Source organism: Gallus gallus, chromosome 34 (assembly GCF_016699485.2).
Source record: "Gallus gallus isolate bGalGal1 chromosome 34, bGalGal1.mat.broiler.GRCg7b, whole genome shotgun sequence".
Taxonomy (NCBI): Eukaryota; Metazoa; Chordata; class Aves; order Galliformes; family Phasianidae; genus Gallus; species Gallus gallus.
This window is the reverse complement of record NC_052565.1, coordinates 1,083,886-1,101,789: the sequence shown is the minus strand read 5'-3', so window position 1 is coordinate 1,101,789 and position 17,904 is coordinate 1,083,886. Positions and strand designations below refer to the sequence as shown.

The following is a 17,904-nucleotide window of genomic DNA, read 5'->3' as shown; positions in this document are numbered from 1 at the left end:
ACCACCGGCACCAACCTGCCCCGGGCTGACACCCCTCCCTGTCCCCGTAACGTCTCACCCTTATGGACCACCTCCCTCTTTCAGAGCCCATGGAGCCCCAGATGTTTTCCAACCTGGACCTCTCCGAGGAGAGCGATGAGAGCCCCTCCATGAACATCGAGCTGCCCCACCTCCCCATGCTCCCGCACCTGGCCGACCTGGTCAGCTACAGCATACAGAAAGTGATCGGCTTCGCCAAGATGATACCCGGATTCAGGTGAGGTGCTGTCACCCCACTGGGTGCCCACGATGGTTTTCTGCTCTCAGGAATTCAGTCCCAGCCTTCACAGTCATTTTCCTCCATTCCACTCTCAGGGCTCCGTCCCCCCCCTGGGTCTCTTCCCACCTTCTTGTTCTCCCTCCCTATCCCTTCCTGGGGTTATTCCTCCTTAACCTTTAGCTGGATTCACCCTGGCCACGCAAACAAAATGTCTGAGCTCCTGAGAAAGATGCTCACAGCCATGTGAGTGGTGCCCATCCTGCTGGTGCGTCCTGAGATCCCATTTAACACCTGCCCAGTAAGACTCAGCTTGGAGCCCGGGGCACTGTGTGCTGCCATTCGACACGTGGAGCTGCAGAAATACCCACTGTTAATTACCCAGAAGTTCAGGGGGAGGGAGATGCTGGATGAGGCCTCTGGTTGTGGACGTCGCCCGATTCCCACCTGCAGGGATCTGACGGCAGAGGATCAGATTGCCCTGCTGAAATCCAGCGCCATCGAGGTGATCATGCTGCGCTCCAACCAGTCCTTCACCATGGAGGACATGTCCTGGACCTGCGGAAGCAATGACTTCAAGTACAAAGTCAGCGATGTCACCCAAGGTAAAGGTGCTGCCGGGCGTCCTTCTGCTGGTGAGGGCCAAAGGACGGCACCACAGCCTGAAATTCGGGTGTGAGAAAACCATACTGAGTCAGCTGCAGATATCCAGGTGGATCTTTGGCCTCTCCCAGCACTGGGAAGAGCCTCGGAGGGACGCTGGGATGCTGAGATCCTTGGTGCAAGGGTGGAGATCCCCCAACCAGAGCCCAAGAAACCAGGCAGGGCAAACAGCACGTCGGGACCGGGGGGGCCCTGAGGGCAGGGATGGGGTCTGCTTGCAGCTGCTGTGGGCACACAGAATGCGGTTGGTGTTTCTGCACAGCGTGGTGCAGTGTGGGAGCGATAAGGAGGCAAACTGCCTGTAGGTTAATTCTCCCTCTAAAGTCATCTGCTCCGTAATCTCCTGCCTCAAAGGCGCTGCTGGGGAGGGAAGATTGAGAGAAATCATGCTTTTAAAGCTCTATCAGAAATCACCCCCTGTGATTCCATAATCCCGCGCTCTGCTGCACTGGAGGAGGAGGTGCTGAGCTCATCTCCCAGCTGCAGATCTGAGCCCTCCCCACGGTGCCGACAGCTCCTCTCTGTCCCCAGCCGGACACAGCATGGACCTCCTGGAGCCGCTCGTGAAGTTCCAGGTGGGCTTAAAGAAGCTGAACCTTCACGAAGAAGAGCACGTGCTGCTCATGGCCATCTGCATCCTGTCCCCAGGTAGGAGGGCGCTCGTCCCCACGCTCCCCACCCCGCCGGGCTGTGGCAGCACAACAGCCCCACCGACGTCCCCGGGTTGGACTCGATGTCCTCCGAGGTCTTTTCCAAGGGCTGATGCGATGCTGGCGGTGTTCCCCAGATCGGCCCGGCGTTCAGGACACCTCCCTGGTGGAGTCCATCCAGGACCGCCTCTCGGACATCCTCCAGACCTACATCCGCTGCAGGCACCCCCCGCCCGGCAGCCGCCTGCTGTACGCCAAGATGATCCAGAAGCTGGCCGACCTGCGCAGCCTCAACGAGGAGCACTCCAAGCAGTACCGCTGCCTCTCCTTCCAGCCCGAGCACAGCATGCAGCTCACGCCTCTGGTGCTCGAGGTCTTCGGCAACGAGATCTCCTGATTCCAGCCGCGGCTTTGGGCACCCGCGTGTAAAGGGATAAGTCAGCCTGGGCCCCCTGGAGGCAGCGAGAGGAGGGCTGCGACCCTGGGAGGAGGCTGTACATTGTTTGGTTTCACACTACTGCAGGTCCTGCTTTCTTTTCTTAGCCACGGCAGCCGAGGTTTGCTCGCTGCAGACCCAGCTCTGTGCGTTTCCCCCCCTTCCGGGAGTGTTTTTTTCACTCATCTGCAAGAGCTGACTTATCCCTTTATGGACGTTTTGAGGCTGGGCTGCCTTGAACCACTTCTTTCTGACCAGAAACCGGGGCTGCTCGGAAGGAGAGGCTCAGGTTTTGCAGATTCGTGGCAATGGGGAACCATCGATGGCATCTGTTGAGCCTGAGGGACCCCTGCGCTCACCCCCAATGGGAAAGGCGATGCTGATGGAATTGCACACCCCGGATCTCTGCAGGAAAATGCTGAGGCTGCTCCTCCGAGCCCCGCAGACAATGGTGGGAGGTTGGAGAGGGAAACCACAGCCAGGAACAGCCGGCCGGGCTGCCGTGCGTTCCCAGCACTACTGCCACCACAATCAGCCCCACTGCTGACAGCATCCTGTGAGGCTGTTGTCACCTTAACGAGGCCAGCCGGAGCTAATTGGGCATGCTGAGGTTTCCTGCGCGATGCTGGAGCTCCGGAGGGTGCCCCATCCCTGCTGGCCCCACTGAAGCCACCTCTGCAGGGTGGTGGCCCTTCAGGAGGGGACAATGGGAGCAGCACCGCCGTGAGGACAGCGTTGGGACCCTGAAACGCAGAGGAGCAGCGGGAGCTGAGCGCCTTGGAGGGACCCCGGGCAGCACCGTGGCCGGGGACACGCAATGGGCACGGCCCCCTGCACTGCATGGACAGCGGGGGGTGGGGACCGTGCAGGCAGTCCGACCCGGGGGCAGTGCCCGGGGATGGGCGCCTCGCGGGGGGCAGCGGGGCTCCATCTCCGTGCGAATAAACGTGGCCTGGGAGCAGCACCGGCTGCGCTGTGCGGCTGTGTCCGTCCGTCGGGGTGTGCGTGGGGCAGCTGGAAGTGTCCCTCCGTGTCCGTCTGTCCGGGTTTGTGTCTGTGGGGCTGCTCTACGTGTCCTTATGTCCGTCCAGGCTGTTCCGTGTCCGCGTGTCCCTCCGTCCCCGCGTCCTCACGCATCCCCGTGTGCCCGCGTACGTGTCCCCACGTGTCGCTGCGTCACCCCGTGTGTTCCCAGCTCCCCTCCGCGTCCCCGCAGCCCCGCCTCAGCGTTCCCCTCCCGCCTGTCCCCGCGTCGCCGCCCCTCCACGTGTCCGCAGCTCCGCGCTGTGCGCATGCGCGGGTGGGTCGGGGCGGGTCCGAGCCGCACATGCGCAGTGCGGAAGGGCGGGGGGGACGGGGCCGCAGTGCGCACGCGCTGTCAAAAGGCGGTGTGGAGGCGGCGCCGCGCGTGCGCAGTGATGCGCGCCGCTCTGCGCGCCGTTCCCCTCATGGCCGCCGCCGTCGCCGGGAGCGGTGCCGGACCCAAACGGGCCCGAACGGAGCCGCCTCTGCGCATCGGCACCCACGACGGCACCTTCCACTGCGACGAGGCGCTGGCGTGCTACCTGCTGCGCCTGCTGCCGCGCTACCGGGTACGGCCGCGGCCTCCTCGGGCCCCTCCGCACCCGGGCCCCGTCCCACCCTGCGGCCCCCGCCCGTCCTCGGGGCCGCCCCGCCCTGCGGGGCTCCGCGGTGTCACTGAGGAGCCCCCATGGGGTCCCCGTCCCCGCGTGAGGGACGCTTTCGGGTCCCCCATCCTTCATTGGGGCCGCTGTGGGGTCCTCAGCGTCCTTTTGGGGTCCTCGTTCTCTGCTGGGGCCGCCCTCATTTCCCCGGCGGTGTCTCTGCTCCCCCCCAATGACCACTCCTGTGTCCCGGCCCTCTGCTGGGCTCCCCGGTCTCACTTAGAGGCCACCCTGTGGTCCCCAGGCCGTTGTCAGAGCCCTTGGTCCTACCTGGGGGACGCTTTCAGGTCCCCAGTCCTTCACTGGTGCCACAATGGGCTCCCCAGCTCCTTGTTGGGCTACTCAGACCCACGTGGTGGCCGCCCATATGTCCCCATTTCCCCCTGGAGGTCCCTGACCTCCCCTGTCCCACCCTGCCCCCCCCCAGCCTCACCCCATTGCTCAGCAGGACGCGGAGGTGGTGCGGACCCGGGACCCCCAGCGCCTGGCCCAGTGCGATGTGGTGGTGGATGTGGGGGGCGAATATGACCCCGAGAGGCACCGCTACGACCATCACCAGAGGTGAGGCACTCCACCCACAGCGGGGTGACCACATAAGGGAGCCCCCCCCAGGGCTGACCCTGCGACCCCCACAGGTCTTTCACCCAGTCCATGCAAAGCCTCCAGCCCAGCAAGCCCTGGACCACCAAGCTGAGCAGCGCTGGGTTGGTCTATTGCCACTTTGGCTCTGAAATCCTTGCTGGGCTTCTGGGGCAGCCAGAGGACAGTCCCGCTGTGACTGCACTCTACGATAAGGTACCGGCGATTTCTGACCCACCAGCACAGCTTTCCCTTGAGGAACCCACCCCATAAAAGAGGGGTTGGGCTCCAGGTGTTGTGATTTCCTCCCCACCCCGCCCCGTCCCTAAGCTCTATGAGAACTTCGTGGAGGAGATCGACGCCATCGACAACGGCATCGCGCAGACGGACGGGGAGCCCCGCTACGCCCTCACCACCAACCTCAGCGCCCGCGTGGGGCACCTGAACCCCCGCTGGAACGACCCCGACCAGGACACTGAGGTGGGGACACGTGGGAAAGGGGGGGACGCGGAGCTGCGTTCTTTGGGGTCACCGCTGACCTTCTGCTGCGTCCCCAGGCGGGGTTTAAGCGGGCAATGGAGCTGGTGGGCAGCGAGTTCATGGACAGGCTCGACTACTATCACCGTGCCTGGCTGCCTGCACGGGCGCTCGTGGAGGACGCCATCCGGCGCCGCTTTGAGGTGCTCCCCATGCTTGTTCTGGGGGGTTTGAAGGGTGGGTGGAGCCCTGGGGCAGGGGGAGGCCAGGTCCCATTGGTATTAACCTCGCCACACAGCTCAGGGCACGGCTCTGCACCCCATTTATCTCTCTGCACCCTCATAGCCACGTGCACTCCTCTTTATGCACCCCTGTAACACCACACACCGTCACGTTGCTTCCCATGCTCTCTCACCACTCTCCATGCACCCTGAATAGATGGTGGTGCACCTCCACAACACGGGGCCTCATCTGGAGGGGGGGGGCTGTGCTATTCAGATGGAAAAATGCACGTGAAGGCGGGAGAAACTGGGGCACAGGACAGTGCTGGGGCACAGGGTGGGACCCCATGTGCCACCACACAGCCACATCGTGTTCCCTTTCCAGGTGGACACAAGCGGGGTGCTGCTGGAGCTCCCGCAGGGCGGCTGCCCCTGGAAGGAGCACCTCTTCAGCCTGGAGAAGGAGCTGGTGCTGCCCGACCCGCTCCAGCTGGTGCTTTTCCCCGACCGCAGCGGGCAGTGGCGGGTGCAGAGCGTCCCCGTAGGGCCACGCAGCTTCGAGAGCCGGTGAGCCCCGTCCCCAGCGCATCCCCTGCCAGGAGGGGACAGGATCTCACCCCCCGCCCCTTTTCCCACCGCTGCAGCCTTCCTCTCCCCGAGCCGTGGCGGGGTGTTCGCGACGAGGCGCTGTCTCAGCTCACCGGCATCCCCGGTTGTGTCTTCGTGCACTCCAGCGGCTTCATCGGAGGCAACCGTACGCGGGAGGGGGCGCTAGAGATGGCCCGGAGGACGTTGGCGCTGCAGGGGGTGGGAGCACAAAGCGGATGAGTCCCCCACCCCCGCAGGGGCCGTCCCCAATGAGATGCCTGTGCCGGGACTTCCCATGGACTGTTGCTGGGAATGGCTGAGACCATTCCTACTTGGCACGGTCACAGCAGGACGCCAAAGCAGCTGTGCTGTGAGCTGGGGGTGCCGCTGGTCCCAGTTACAGCGTTGGACTGGTGTGAGAGCACAGAGCAGACAGAGAGGCTTTTAGGATTCAGTGCTCTGAAGCCTGGCCTGATATGTATTGGCTGCCAACACCAGTAAAAACCAGTGCGTTCCCAATGTGTCTGCTGGTCAGGCAGTGGCAGCTGCTTTGGGGGCGTCTGTGGGGCACAGGGGGGCACACGGGTTTGCAAGAGGTCATACATTGGGGTGCAGAAGCAGGTGCAGCCTCGCCACCCCCGCTCCCCCCATCCCAGCTGCCCCTGGGAGGGGAACGTCACCAGCCCAGCTGTCCCGGGGAGGACATGGACCCCCCCCTCGCTCCCTGCCTCCCGCTGCAGCTGCGGGGCGATGCGGGCAGCCTGGCTGTTCCTGCTGGCGCTGGGGCTGCCCTGCTGCCCTGGATGCTGCCGCTGTCCTTGGGGGGGTCCCCAGGGCCTTCCCCCCACCGCCAGCGGCCGCAATGAGACCCTGGCAGGGAGCGGACAGCCGCGGGCGCCAGATGTGGCCGTGCTGGTGGCTGTGGGCGGGTGGCTCGGTGCCGTCCTCGCCTACGTGGGACGCTACGTGCGGAGGAGCCGCGCCGATACCCGCCTGCACCTCGAGTACCTGCGGGCACTGCCCTGCCGGCGGCCGAGCCCCGAGGAGGAGGAGACGCTCAGCACCATCCTGTGACACCACGGGCAGACGTTCCCAGCAGCAGATCCAAACTGGGGATCCCCACGGGTGAAGCATCCCTAAACATCGCTGGTGTGAGTTCATACCCTGTTGTTTACCCCGTGTCCTCGTGGCTCTTCCAGTACCGCCCTGTTGCAGGGTGGGCTGCTGCCATCCTTTCCGTGGGGTGGAGGGGCAGTTTCCCTGCCCCGTTATGGGGTTTGGCTTTCAGGAGGGCTGTGTGGGTCCTGAGGGTGTTGGCAGTGTGGGCTGAGCGGGGCCCTCCCCACCTCCACTGTAGACTGATTACAGCGTAATCCCAGGGATTAACCACGTGTAATCCTGGGGTTTAAGCACTGCCTCCCTCGGCCTCCCCTAAATCCCACTCCGGCCCATCTGCTCCCCCCAGCGCTGTCCAGGCTCACGTGGGCTGGCACGGGGCTGCAGCAGCACTCGCCAACTGGGCTGAGGGAAAGGTCTGTGCTGTGCTGAGTCTCGCTGAGCTGCAGCGCTTCTGGTGGTTCCTTACGCCCTCGAGGTGGAGCCCAAAGGCTGCATTTAGGGCCAAGGAGCCCTCACAGCCCCTTCAGCCACTTAACCACAGAGCGAAGCCCCCACACTCACCTGGGAGTTCCCACCCACCTGTGCTGCATACAAACGTTGTGGCAGGAGCCTTAAATCTGCTTTAATTTAGTCACGGAATGGCTCTTCTCCTGCAGGTGCACTCCAAACTACGACCTGGCATCACAGAGCAGCACCAGAGCCCATGGAAGCAAACCCGAGTGGCTTCGAGAGCGCATCCCCCAGCAAGAAAACTTCCAGGGAAAGTTTCCTTGTTTGCCTGGGCACGGACAGAGCGAGGAGCAGAGCGAGGTGTGGGGTAGGAGGAGCCGCCTTTAATCCTAACAAGCCCGGTGCTGAGCCCCACCTGCCATGGGATGAGTGCGTGGAGCTGCACGGAGCCTCGGGGGGCGCAGGAAGGGACCGCAGCCCTGTGGTGTCCCAGGGAAGAGAGAACTGCAGGCAGACCCTGAACGTTCCGGTCCCCATAAGCTGCTGTCAGAGCTCCGAGAAGAGCGGCTGCTCCCGCACGCTGCTGCTGGCCGTCACCACGGCGGGGCTGCGGCCAGGGCTGCCGTAGGGCACGTGGGTGCTCAGGAAGAAGAAGGGGATGTGGCTGATGGTCCCCGTGGACCAGCACTGGAGAGGACAACGGCGCCATGATCAGCACGGGGCACCGCCATCCCACAGAGCAGTGCGCCGCCGTTGCCTTCCCTGCCCTCTCTGCACCACGGGGGCACTGCGGGCACAATTTCGCCGGGGTGCAGCAAAGACCCCCGGGAGCCGAAGCTGCACTCACCACGGTCAGCAGCGCTCCCTTCTGGAAGCAGGGGTGGAAGGCGATGAGCTGCGGCTCCGCGCTCTGCTCCCCCCGCAGGAATCCGCTGGAAGGGAAAGGAGAGCCGCAGTGAGCCGGGCGGCACAGCGATAACGCACAGCGCTTTGGGGTGAAGGGGGATCTCTGCTGCACCGCGAGACAGAACCACAGCGGGCTTTCAGGATGATGGACAACGTGTCCAAAACGTGACCGCTTTGGGGGTAAAACGGTACTGCGTGGAGCAGCGGTGTGGGATGGCAGCAGCACAGCATCTCTTCGCTCCTTCCCACTGCATCCCAAAGGCGGACGGCGTCCAACCAACCCCACAGCACCTCAAGAAGCCCCAAAGCCATCTGCTACGCACCACGGCAGGAGCTCAAACACGGGGCTGTTGCGGGTACGGAACACGGCCACCACAGTTTGTGTCCCCGCAGTCCTGGGGTCTCCTGCAGGGGGAGGGAAGCAGTTGTGAGGCTGTGCTGGGTGTGAGGGGCAGCGCTGGGGGAGCGATGTGGGCAGCGCAGCCACCTCTGCCTGCAGTGTTCCTTTCCCTTCCAAACGGGATCCCCCACTGCAGGCAGAGGACGGGGCAGCCCCACTGCCCTGCAGCTTTCCCCCCCCCATTTCCTCCCCGCCAGCTTTAGAAGCACGACAAAACCAAGCAGCCGAGCTCAGGTCCGACACAGCGTCCGCAGCGCTGCACCTCGGGGCTGTCAAAGCTGTGCTTTGTCTGCAGCCAGGAGGGCCTCAATTGCTCAATTATCCCAAGGCTGCTCCTCGAGTGGGGCTGGGGGGGCTCAGGGTGCAATGTGGGCACTGTGGGAACACAGAGAGCTGGCGGAGGGGCTGGGAGAGGTGATTCATGAGTCTGGGAGTGAGGAGGGAACAGTGCTCTCCTCGGGGGAGAACCAGGAGCAGCACTGCAGTGTCACTGTGAGGTTGGGGGGGGGATGCTTTGTGCAGAGGGGCAGTCACAGCGAGGAGGAGTGGAGAGAAGGGGGGTGCTGCCCCCAACCCCGAGGAGTTCCCTGCAGGAAGGACGGATTTGGGGCGAAGCCGGCGGGGAGCAGCGCTGCGCCACAGCTCTGACCTCGGATGATCACCGCCAGCCGCTCCCCGGTGGGGTCCCACGCCATGGACTGCACAGCTCCTCCAACCCTGCAGCACAGCACAGTGAGTGCCCACCGACGTGCCCAGGGCCAGGGGGGGGCACAGAGCCCCCCCACCTCCCAGCGTCGCTCCGTGGGGCCGCGTGCAGTCAGACCCACCTCTCCTCCCCATAGGGCGTCTCGAAGGTGGTCTCTGACAGATCTGCCACAATCGAAGCTGTTTTCGAACCTCCCACCTGGCCCTGCATGTCCCCTGCAATGAAGGCCCAAAGAGCACGCTGGTTTCTGCTTCCCTGCTCTGTGCACGTCGTCTCACTGCCCTAAATCTGCGCTTCTGCTCCTAAAATGATGCGGAATTTCTGCCCCTTGGAGCTGTGGAGCCTCCTGCTGTCCCAGGACGGCACACAGGGAAGGATTTCCCTGGACAGAAGTGAGCACCCATTGCCTCCACGCAGAACGGGCACGTGAGTGAGCTGAGCAGCTGCGCTGTGAGAATCTCCCTGCAGAGCTCCAAGCTGAAGGAGTGACACGAGGGGGGAATACGGACAGCAAACTGTTGTGAGAGCCCCCACAAACCTCCTCCTTCCACCCCCTCCTCCACTGTCCCGGCTTTGCCACGCCACAGCAGGTTGGAAGCTCTCCCTGACGGATGCAGAGCCTCTCTTGGCCACAACCACCCACAGCTGAAAGCGAAACGACGGCTGGGGAAGCAAATGGGGCTCTCTGGGGGGCACTCACCCCTGTACTCGGAGAAGGACAAGGAGTAGATGACGGACTCCCCCAGCACTGTGAAGAGCAGCCGGCTGCCATCAGGGCTCCAACACCCCGTCTGCGGGGCACAGGGGGACGTCAGAATGCCCAGCACACCCCCGAGTGGTGGGAAATGCCCCTTCCCGCTGTGCCCGCCCCACCTGGCAGCGCCCTTTGATGGTGGGCCACTTCTCACACGTCCACATCTGAGCTTCCCACACTCTGTAAGAGAGGGAGAATGACGTGAGGGGGACGAACTGCCCCAAACCTGCCCCAATTCTGCCCCTCTGAGAGGAGCCCGAGGCATCAGACCCAACTTTACCCCCATATCTGACACGGGGGGAAGGGGAGCAGCGATGACACAAAGCAGCCAGGTGTGCTCCGATGGGGGGCAAATGAAAACGGTAATAGAGTTGAGAGTGAACAAAAAGAGGAAGGAAGGGGGCCAGGAGCTCACTTGAACACGGCAGAGGGGGTGGCTGCCAGGACTTTGCTGCCATCGGGGGACCACGCCAAGAAGGTGACCCCACCGCCCCCGAACCACTGCAGCTGGACGCAGTTCTCGGTGGACACATCCCACACCTGGAGGGGGACAGAGGGGTGGGGGGCAGCGCAGCGCTCCCACCATCAGCCCGAGCCCAGACGTGGGGCACTGCGGAGCGCTCCAAATTCAGGGCCGTCCTTTGAGGAAACGCTGCCCCCCGTGGTCACAGCACCTCCTGAGCATCCCAGCAGTGGGGTGATGGCCCCGGACCCCCAAACACAGCCCCACGCTCACCAGCATGGCCGTGTCCACGGGTGAGGCCGAGAGCAGCAGCTTCCCGCTGGGTGCCCACGCCAGGCTGGTGACGGGGCTGTGCCCGGGGTAGGACAGCACCTGGGCGCAGCCGGATGAGGGTCTGCGGGGACAGAAACCACAGCTGATGGGGGACAGGAGGGACGCCGAGGGCCGGTGGTGCACCACAGCGCGTTCCGTATCCCCAGCGGGACGGACAGCAGCCTGGATTTAACCTGAAGCCCGACAAAATGGGATGGACGGCCCTCGCTGTGAGGTCAGGGGCGCGAGTGTGGGGCTGTCACCCCATGGGAACGTCACCCCATGGGAACGTCACCTGGTGGAGAGGGACGTGGGGTCCAGGTGCCACACGAGGACGCAGCTCTGGCAGGCGACGGCCAGGATGGAGGCACACAGCGGCTTCCAGGCGACGGCGGCCACATTCCTCTGCAGACGATGCTTCAGCGATGGGATGGTGGCACTGCGGGGAGGAGGGAGCGTGACAGGAGGCCGAGCGGGAGCAGCGGGGTCACAACGAGGTGGGACGTCCCCGGGGACCTCTCTGCAGCCCTGAGTGCGGTGGGTGCCTAAAGCCTACGGGGAGGGGGGCCCACCGTGAGCTGTGCCCTCAGGGGGGACGGAGGGGACCCAGCCAGGTGACACCGGTGCTGCTGGAGCACACCTCGTGCGATTCAGCGCCCGCAGCCCGGGGGGAGATCTGGCACTTGTTGGCTTGAAATCCCAACTGGGGGAGAGCGGCTCGGCGGGGCAGCGCTGCTTGGGGCGCAGCACGAGCCGGGAAAGTCTTCTCTTAAGGAGGGCTTTATAGGTCTGCCGAGACCCGCCGGGGGAGCAAGGAGACCTAGAGGAGAAATGAGGCTGAAGGGCGAGAGAAAGCCCGGCTGGGGGTGGGGGTGTCGGGAAGGGTCCTAACAGAGCTCTGTGAGAAGTCGTGGGGGTGGGGAGCAGTGAGAGTGCAGTGGGGCGGGGGTGAGGGAGGGGTCCTGGGCACGTGCTCAGGGTGGGGTTGGGATGGTGGGGTTGGGAGCTGCCCCCTCCTCACCTGCTCGAGTTGTAGACCCGCACGGAGTCGTCCAGCAGAGCCACGGCGAATTTGCTGGTGTGGGGATGCCAGGCGAAGGCGCGGATGCTGCAGCCGGCCCTGCGGGAGGGAGGGGGCACAGGGAGCAGCCCGGACCCACATCTGCCACCCCCGATTCCAACTCCCAAAGCCACCACCAAAATAAATCTCAGCCTCCACTGCTCAGCGAGATGGCATCCTCTGCTGCCTTCCCTCTTCCTGGCAGTTTCTCACAGTCACTGCTCACTACTGAGCCTGAACTGGTGAAGTTCAGTGCTGTTCCTCCTACATGCCCAGCGCAGCACCAGGGCACCAAACGGCCCCAGGCGACGGGGAATTACTCCCCTCAGCATCGCTGTGCTGGGGAGGCCGAGCACAGCAGAGGGGTGATGCCATCCCCTCCCTCCGCTCCGCGGCACCGTTCTGCAGGCGTGGAGGCAGCAGAGGACGGGCTGACACAACACGCAGCACTCACCAGTCGACCGCCTGGGAGAAGGCAGCAATCATGTCCTCGCTGGTCAGCTGCAGGGGAGGGGGCAGACGTGGGGAGGTCAGTGCTGAGCGGGCCGAAAGCCCCCCCCGCCTCCCTTTGCTTCGGTCCCTCTGCAGCCCTTTGCTGCCCTTTGCTGCCCCTGCGCCCTTCCAGCGCCGTTTCTCCCCCCGGCACAGAAGGGACCTCTCAATGCTTTGCAACGCACCGAGAGGTGTGGGAGGAGGGAGCCGTGCAGGGAGGAGAGCCATCGGCACGCGGTCACAACGCAGCTCAGCGCCGTCTTCGCCCACTGCAGCCCTGCAGAGAGCACAGAACGTCAGCAGCCCCCACCGGGAGGGGATCCTCAGGGAGGGGGCAGCGCGGAGCGGTGATGTGGAGCTGCAGGGACCCCCCGGCCCCACTCACCCTCCTCCTCGGCGCTGACGATCTCCTTCAGCAGCCCCCGCAGCCCCCCGTCCCGCCTGCAGCGAAAGCCAAATCAGTGCGGATGTGGGGACCCCACGCCCTCCCCGTGCCCCCATAACATCTCCCCCTTCCCGCCCCCCCCTGCAGGCCCAGCATTGGGACCGCAGCACTGAGCTCCCCCTCCACCCTGACCCCCCCCCCCCCCCCGCTCCCCAAAAAGCCCTCAGAACAGAACCACGAAGTCCCGGATGGGGCCGTGGCTGCTGCGGGAATCTGTGGGAGCTCTGCGGGGTCCTGAAGGTGCAGCAAAGCCCACCATGCCCAGCGGATGCAGAGCAGCAGCAAACGGGGCTGTGTAGGGCTCAGCACCGTCACTGCCGGGGGGGGGGGGGGGCACTCACCAGGCACAGAGGACCCTCTTCCACAGAGCCTCGCGGTGGTGCAGGAAGGGCTGAGCGCCCGACTCGGGGCGGCCGGGACCCTTCAGACCGTCCTCAGGCAGAGTGAGTGCGGGCAGCGCTGCCAGCTGGGGGGGGAGGGGGGGTTATGGGGGGGGGGGGGGGATACAGCGTGGGAGGGGTTTGCTTGGAGCACGGGGGAGGTTCTGCTTGGATGGAGGGGGGGGGGGGGAGTGAGGGGGTGAGGGGGTCCCACAGAGAACTTTGGGGGGATGGATGGGGGGGGGGGGGGCGGTCCAAGCACGGTTTTGGGGGAAAAGGGGTAGGGGGTCGTATCGACCTTCTGAGGGACGTCGGGGGGTCCCAAACACACTTTGGGGGGGGAGGGAGGGGGGTGGGTGATCCCGAGCCCACCTTTGAGTGGGGGGGGGGGGGGGGGGGGGGGGGGGGGGGGGTCCGAGCATAACCACAGGGGAAAAAAGGGGCGGGAATGGGGGCGCAGATCCGCTTTCGGGGGTCCCGAACCGCTCCGGGGCTCCGCGGTGTTGGGGGGGCGGAGTTTCCTCACCAGGCTCTGGAAGTCGAACGGCAGCGGCTCCCCCCGCCGCCCGCAGAGCAGAGCGTTGTTGAACTCACAGAGGGTGACGGCGCCCGGGGGGGGCGGGGGGGGGGAACAGCCCCAGGGAGCACATGGCGGCCCCGCACCGCCAACCGCGGGCGCCGTTCAACCGCCGACGGAGCGCCGCGAGGGCCAAACCGCGCCGCGTTCCGCCCCGCGTGTGGGGGGGGGGCGTTAAAGGGGCCGCGGTTCCGCGTGCTCGGCGCTCGGGCAGCACCGGAGGTGTCCCAACCGCTCCCCCCGCCCCCCCCCCCTCGGCTCTGCCTCTGTTCTCTCCTCGTACAAAGGCGCAATGAGGAATCGGGCGCTGTCGCGCTGTGACGGGAGCCGATCGGTTGTTGGGCCCACCGCCCGGGAGCATTGCCGCTTTAAGGGAGGCGGTGCGTCCTCTCGGGGGCGGGAAGAAGGCGCGTGGCGCTGTTGGTGCGCGTGCGCGTCCGGAGCGGTGCGCGCGGTTCGGTGTTGTCTCCGCCGTGGGGTCCCGTGGGTGCTCTTACGGGAAGCCCTCTCCTTCTGGGGTCCCACGAGTATCTTTATCCCCACGTGTCGGGGTCCCACGGGTGCCCCACATGGGAATTTTTCTCTATTGGGGTCCCACGGGTGTCCATACGCCCCCTGTTGGGTTCCCCAGGGCCCCCGCATCCCCCTCTGTTGGGGTCCCGTGGGTGCCCACATAGCCCTGCGTTGGGGTCGCGTGGGTACCTGCATCCGTGTGCCTGCAGTGGGATCCCTAACCCCAACCCTAACGCTAACCCTAACGCTAACGCTGACCCCTGCACTGGGGTCCCCTGGGTGCCGTATGGGAATACTTCTCTATGGGGGTCCCCTGTGTTCCCGCACCCCTCTCCCTCCCGCCCCATCCCCTCCATTTGGATCTCCCCCCCCCAACCCCTCTTCCTGGGCTCTCATCCGCCCCCCCCCCCCCCCCCCATCCCATTTTCGGTTCGCTTTTATTACATTTATCTCCGTGTTTTCCTTCAGCGGCCGCAGGAGTTATTTTAATTTTTTCAGGATATTAAATAAACGCTCTGCCGGGGGGGGGGGGGGGGGGGGGCTGCGGTGGGGGGCCCTGCATTCCTCACCCGTTACGGAGCGAGCGGGGTTTGATAGGAGACAACGATTTGGACGGCGCCGATCGCTGGGAGACATCAGAGCCACCGCAGCGCTGGCGTGGCCCCCCCCCCCCCCCCCAAATCCCCAAAGCCGGGGGGGCGGATGGGGGCGGGGGGGGCTCAGGGGCCGAGGGTGGCTTCGGGATCAGCGCGGTTTTGGGGAGGCTCCCGTTTGGGGTTTGGCTCCGGGATGCGGACGGATGCGTTCAGCGCCCGTTGGCAGCGGCCCACCCACAGCGAGCGGCGTTTTGGGGGGAAAAAACCCTAAAAACCAAATCCTTCCCCGGGGGGTTTGGGGGCGTTACGATGCACGTTGGCACACAGCGCCCCAAATCCCTCCCGCGTGGGGGCGGCAGCGCGGGGACGGCGCTGTGGCACTGCGGGGCCGGGGGTGTCCCCGTGCCTCAGTTTCCCCTCGTGGGTCGTCGTCCCCCCCCCTCTCCCCCCCCCCCCTCAGCCCTGCGGTGGTGACTCAGCGCGGTGGCCCACGTGGCGCACGGGGGTGGCAGTCGGGGCCGCGCCACGCTGGCGTGGGGACACGGCGCTGTCCCGATGGGCGCTGTCCCGATGGGCGCTGCCCGATGGGCGGTGGCACCCGGCCCGTTCCGCCTCCCGCCGCCTTTTCCCGTGGCTTTATTCCGGGTTTCCCAAAAAATAAAAATAAAAATAGACAAAATGAAATGCCCCAAAAAAAGCCCCAAAGTGGGGCGGGAGCTCAGAGCCGTGGGGGCGTCCCACGGTGCGCAGCATCGGGGTGTCCTCGGACACACGCGGCCCCCCCCGCGCAGATCCACGGGAAGCTGAGCGTTTGTGGGGTCCCCTCTATGGGTGCTCGTGGGGTTTGGGGACGCACAGTGACAGCGACGCGCGTGTAGGGTGTGGGGCCGCGGCAGTTTGTGGGGTCTCTGAGCCACGGGGATACGGGGATGGAGGGACGTGAGGACAGAGATCAGCGACGGCGGGATCGGGACATGGGGACAGCGGAGCACAGAGAGATGGGCCCACGAGGACCGGGGTTGGGGGGGGGGGGGGGGACAAAGCGGAATCACCCCCACAGTGTGGGGCGCGGTGACCCCCAGTGGGGCCATCCCGTATGGGGGCACCGTGTGGGGCTGCTCTGCACCGCGTTTCCCTGCCTCAGTTTCCCGTCCTGTGAGACGGGGGGGCCGCGCGCCGCTGCTGCTCCCGCTGAGTCCCTTTATTGCATTTATCGTTTATTTATGTTTCGGGGGGGGGTTGCCAGCAAAAAGGGGGGGGGGAGGGGGGGGGGGGGGCACATCAGCGCCGAACCACCCGGGCGGGTTAACGAGGCGGAGGAGAAGGGGTGAACCCAATCCCTGAGCTCTGTGCGGGGCGAGAAAACAAAGTGGGGGGGGGGGGAGGGGGGGAGAAAACAAAGTGGGGGGGGGGGGACAAAGGAGGTGCCCACCTCTGACCCCCCCGCGCCGCCCCCACGCCATAATTTAAGACATAAATTATAACCGATATCGCGGCGCCGCTCCCCGTGGGTGAGCGGTGGGGGGGGCGGACGGGTTTTCTGTTTTTTTTTTGGGGGGGGGCGGGGGGCACCCCGAAATAAATACCGAGGAGGGGGAAAGGTGTGTGGGGGGGGAGGGGGGGGTCAGATCTCCAGCAAACCGCCCGCCTCGGGGCTGCCCGCGTCCCGCCGGGGCGACGGAGCGATGGGGCGGCGCGGGGAGCCCGGCGGAGCGGGGGGGGGCGGGTTGTTCTGGGGGGCGGGGGGGGCGGTTGGGGGCGGCTCGGAGGGCGCTTTGGGGGCCGCGGGGTCGGCGTGGGTCTTCTGGTGTTTGCTGAGGTGGTCGGAGCGGGTGAAGCGTTTGCTGCACAGCACGCACGTGAATTTCTTCTCGCGGGTGTGGGTGCGCACGTGGCGCTCCAGCTCGTCCGAGCGGGTGAAGCGCTTCCCGCAGAAGAGCCAATTGCAGACGAACGGCCGCTCCCCGGTGTGCCAACGGAGGTGCGCCTTCAGGTGCGACGCTTTGCCGTACACCTTCCCGCAGCCCGGGATGTGGCAGCTGTGCACCGCCTTCTTGCGCAGCCCCCCCGCCGCCGCCGCGCCCCCCATGCGCTCCATCTCCTGGCAGTTGGGGCAGTCGCACGAGGCGCGCCCCCCCGGAGAGCCGCCGCCGCCCCCCCCCCGCCGCCGCCGCCCCCCCCCCCCCGCAGCGCTTTGCCCGCCCCCCCTCCCCCCGCTTCGCTTTTCGGGGGCGCCGCCGCCGCCGCCGCCGCCGCGGGGGTCACCCCCGGAGCTCCGGCGTAGGGCGGGGGGTTGAGGGCCCCGAAGTCGGAGCCGTAGGCGGGCAGCGGGGGGCTGAGCGCGGGCTGAGCCTGCAGGGAGCCCTGCAGCCCCTCGGCGCCCCCCGGGCCCCCCAGCCAACCCCCGTTGGGGTGCACGTCCCACCAAGCGGGGGCCGCCGGCCCCGACCCCCCCGGCAGCCCCCCCCCGAGGCCGCCCTTATACCAGGAGCCGTACGGATGGGGCATTTCCAGCGGGGGGAACACCCCCGGCAGGCAGTCGCCCGACGGGTGCCCTTTGGCGGCCACCACCACCGGAGCCCCCAACACCTCCTGCGTGGCGCCGGCCGTGGGGAAGGGGTGGCCGAAGGGGCCGTAGTCGGGGCCGTAGGGGCCGGGGGACGCCTGGGGGCTGACGGAGGGGGACAGCAGCCCCGCGGCGCTGGGGAAGGCGGCGGTGTAGGAATCCCCCATGGTGCGGGGGGCGCCCCGAGGCGCTGCGGGACGGGGCGGCCGTCAGCGCGGGCGCGGAGCCATGGCGGTCTGCGGGGGGAGGAAAAGGGGGGGGGGGGGGGTTAGAAGGAGGGCGGCGCATCGGGGCGCTCAGCGCAGCGGGATGCGATGGGGCGCCCCCTGCGATGGGGGCACTGCAGCATTCGGTGCAGCCGAGCAGCACGAGGGGGGGCGCCCCCACCCCACCCCACCCCACCCCCACCCCACACACAGGGGCTGCTCGGAGGGCTCATAGCGGGGCTGTGCTGGGACCCCCCCCCCCCCAATCTCGGCTCCCGAAGCCTTTATGCCCTTTTAATCAAATTACGCTGCGGCCTCCGCCCCCCCCCGGCGACTTCCTCTGCTTTATTCCCTGCAGCCCCACGGCGGCGGCTGAGGCCGGGCGTCACGAGCTGCGCCCCCCC

General features: G+C 66.2%; 4 protein-coding genes across 16 annotated transcripts in view; 2 read left to right on the top strand and 2 right to left on the bottom strand.

Moving 5' to 3' along the window:
• Positions 1-2,969, top strand: part of VDR (vitamin D (1,25- dihydroxyvitamin D3) receptor) — a 29,848-nt gene extending 26,879 nt beyond the window's left edge. For all 13 annotated transcript variants that reach the window (XM_015272604.4, XM_046904956.1, NM_205098.2 and 10 more), the window contains 4 exons: positions 85-256; positions 710-861; positions 1,451-1,567; positions 1,707-2,969. In XM_015272604.4, coding sequence (XP_015128090.1) covers positions 85-256; positions 710-861; positions 1,451-1,567; positions 1,707-1,966 — 701 coding nt within the window. In that variant the 3' untranslated portion in view covers positions 1,967-2,969. The remainder of the gene's footprint in view (positions 1-84; positions 257-709; positions 862-1,450; positions 1,568-1,706) is intronic.
• Positions 2,970-3,413: 444 nt separating this feature from the next.
• Positions 3,414-6,074, top strand: C12orf10 (C12orf10 homolog). Its single transcript, XM_040654848.2, has 7 exons — positions 3,414-3,597; positions 4,118-4,251; positions 4,326-4,485; positions 4,600-4,749; positions 4,827-4,949; positions 5,353-5,534; positions 5,612-6,074. The coding sequence occupies exons 1-7, from the start codon at positions 3,424-3,426 to the stop codon at positions 5,793-5,795; spliced, it is 1,107 nt and encodes a 368-aa protein (XP_040510782.1). The 5' UTR covers positions 3,414-3,423; the 3' UTR covers positions 5,796-6,074.
• Positions 6,075-7,274: 1,200 nt separating this feature from the next.
• AAAS (aladin WD repeat nucleoporin) lies at positions 7,275-13,746 on the bottom strand. Its single transcript, XM_015272608.3, is given in 18 exon segments — positions 7,275-7,811; positions 7,972-8,056; positions 8,354-8,435; positions 9,080-9,147; positions 9,258-9,351; positions 9,837-9,927; positions 10,010-10,070; positions 10,306-10,430; positions 10,627-10,747; positions 10,961-11,104; positions 11,306-11,485; positions 11,687-11,785; positions 12,180-12,226; positions 12,403-12,494; positions 12,603-12,658; positions 13,004-13,128; positions 13,569-13,670; positions 13,672-13,746. Coding segments are annotated over 18 exon segments (1,734 nt in total). The 5' UTR covers positions 13,693-13,746; the 3' UTR covers positions 7,275-7,670.
• A 2,578-nt stretch (positions 13,747-16,324) lies between these two features.
• On the bottom strand, positions 16,325-17,503 carry SP7 (Sp7 transcription factor; the record flags this gene model as incomplete). The annotated part of the gene is given in 2 exon segments (XM_015300329.3): positions 16,325-16,892; positions 16,895-17,503. Coding segments are annotated over 2 exon segments (1,149 nt in total), but the record flags the coding sequence as incomplete, so codon positions are not given.
• Positions 17,504-17,904: the final 401 nt, after the last annotated feature.

What these genes read in the sequence shown, in the direction of transcription:
- C12orf10 (XM_040654848.2), top strand. Translation starts at nt 3,424, where the DNA reads ATGCGCGCCGCTCTGCGCGCCGTTCCCCTCATGGCCGCCGCCGTCGCC. An exon ending in CCATCCGGCGCCGCTTTGAG is followed by an intron (nt 4,950 to 5,352) that starts GTGCTCCCCATG and finishes TTCCCTTTCCAG; the next exon opens with GTGGACACAAGCGGGGTGCT. An exon ending in CCACGCAGCTTCGAGAGCCG is followed by an intron (nt 5,535 to 5,611) that starts GTGAGCCCCGTC and finishes CCACCGCTGCAG; the next exon opens with CCTTCCTCTCCCCGAGCCGT.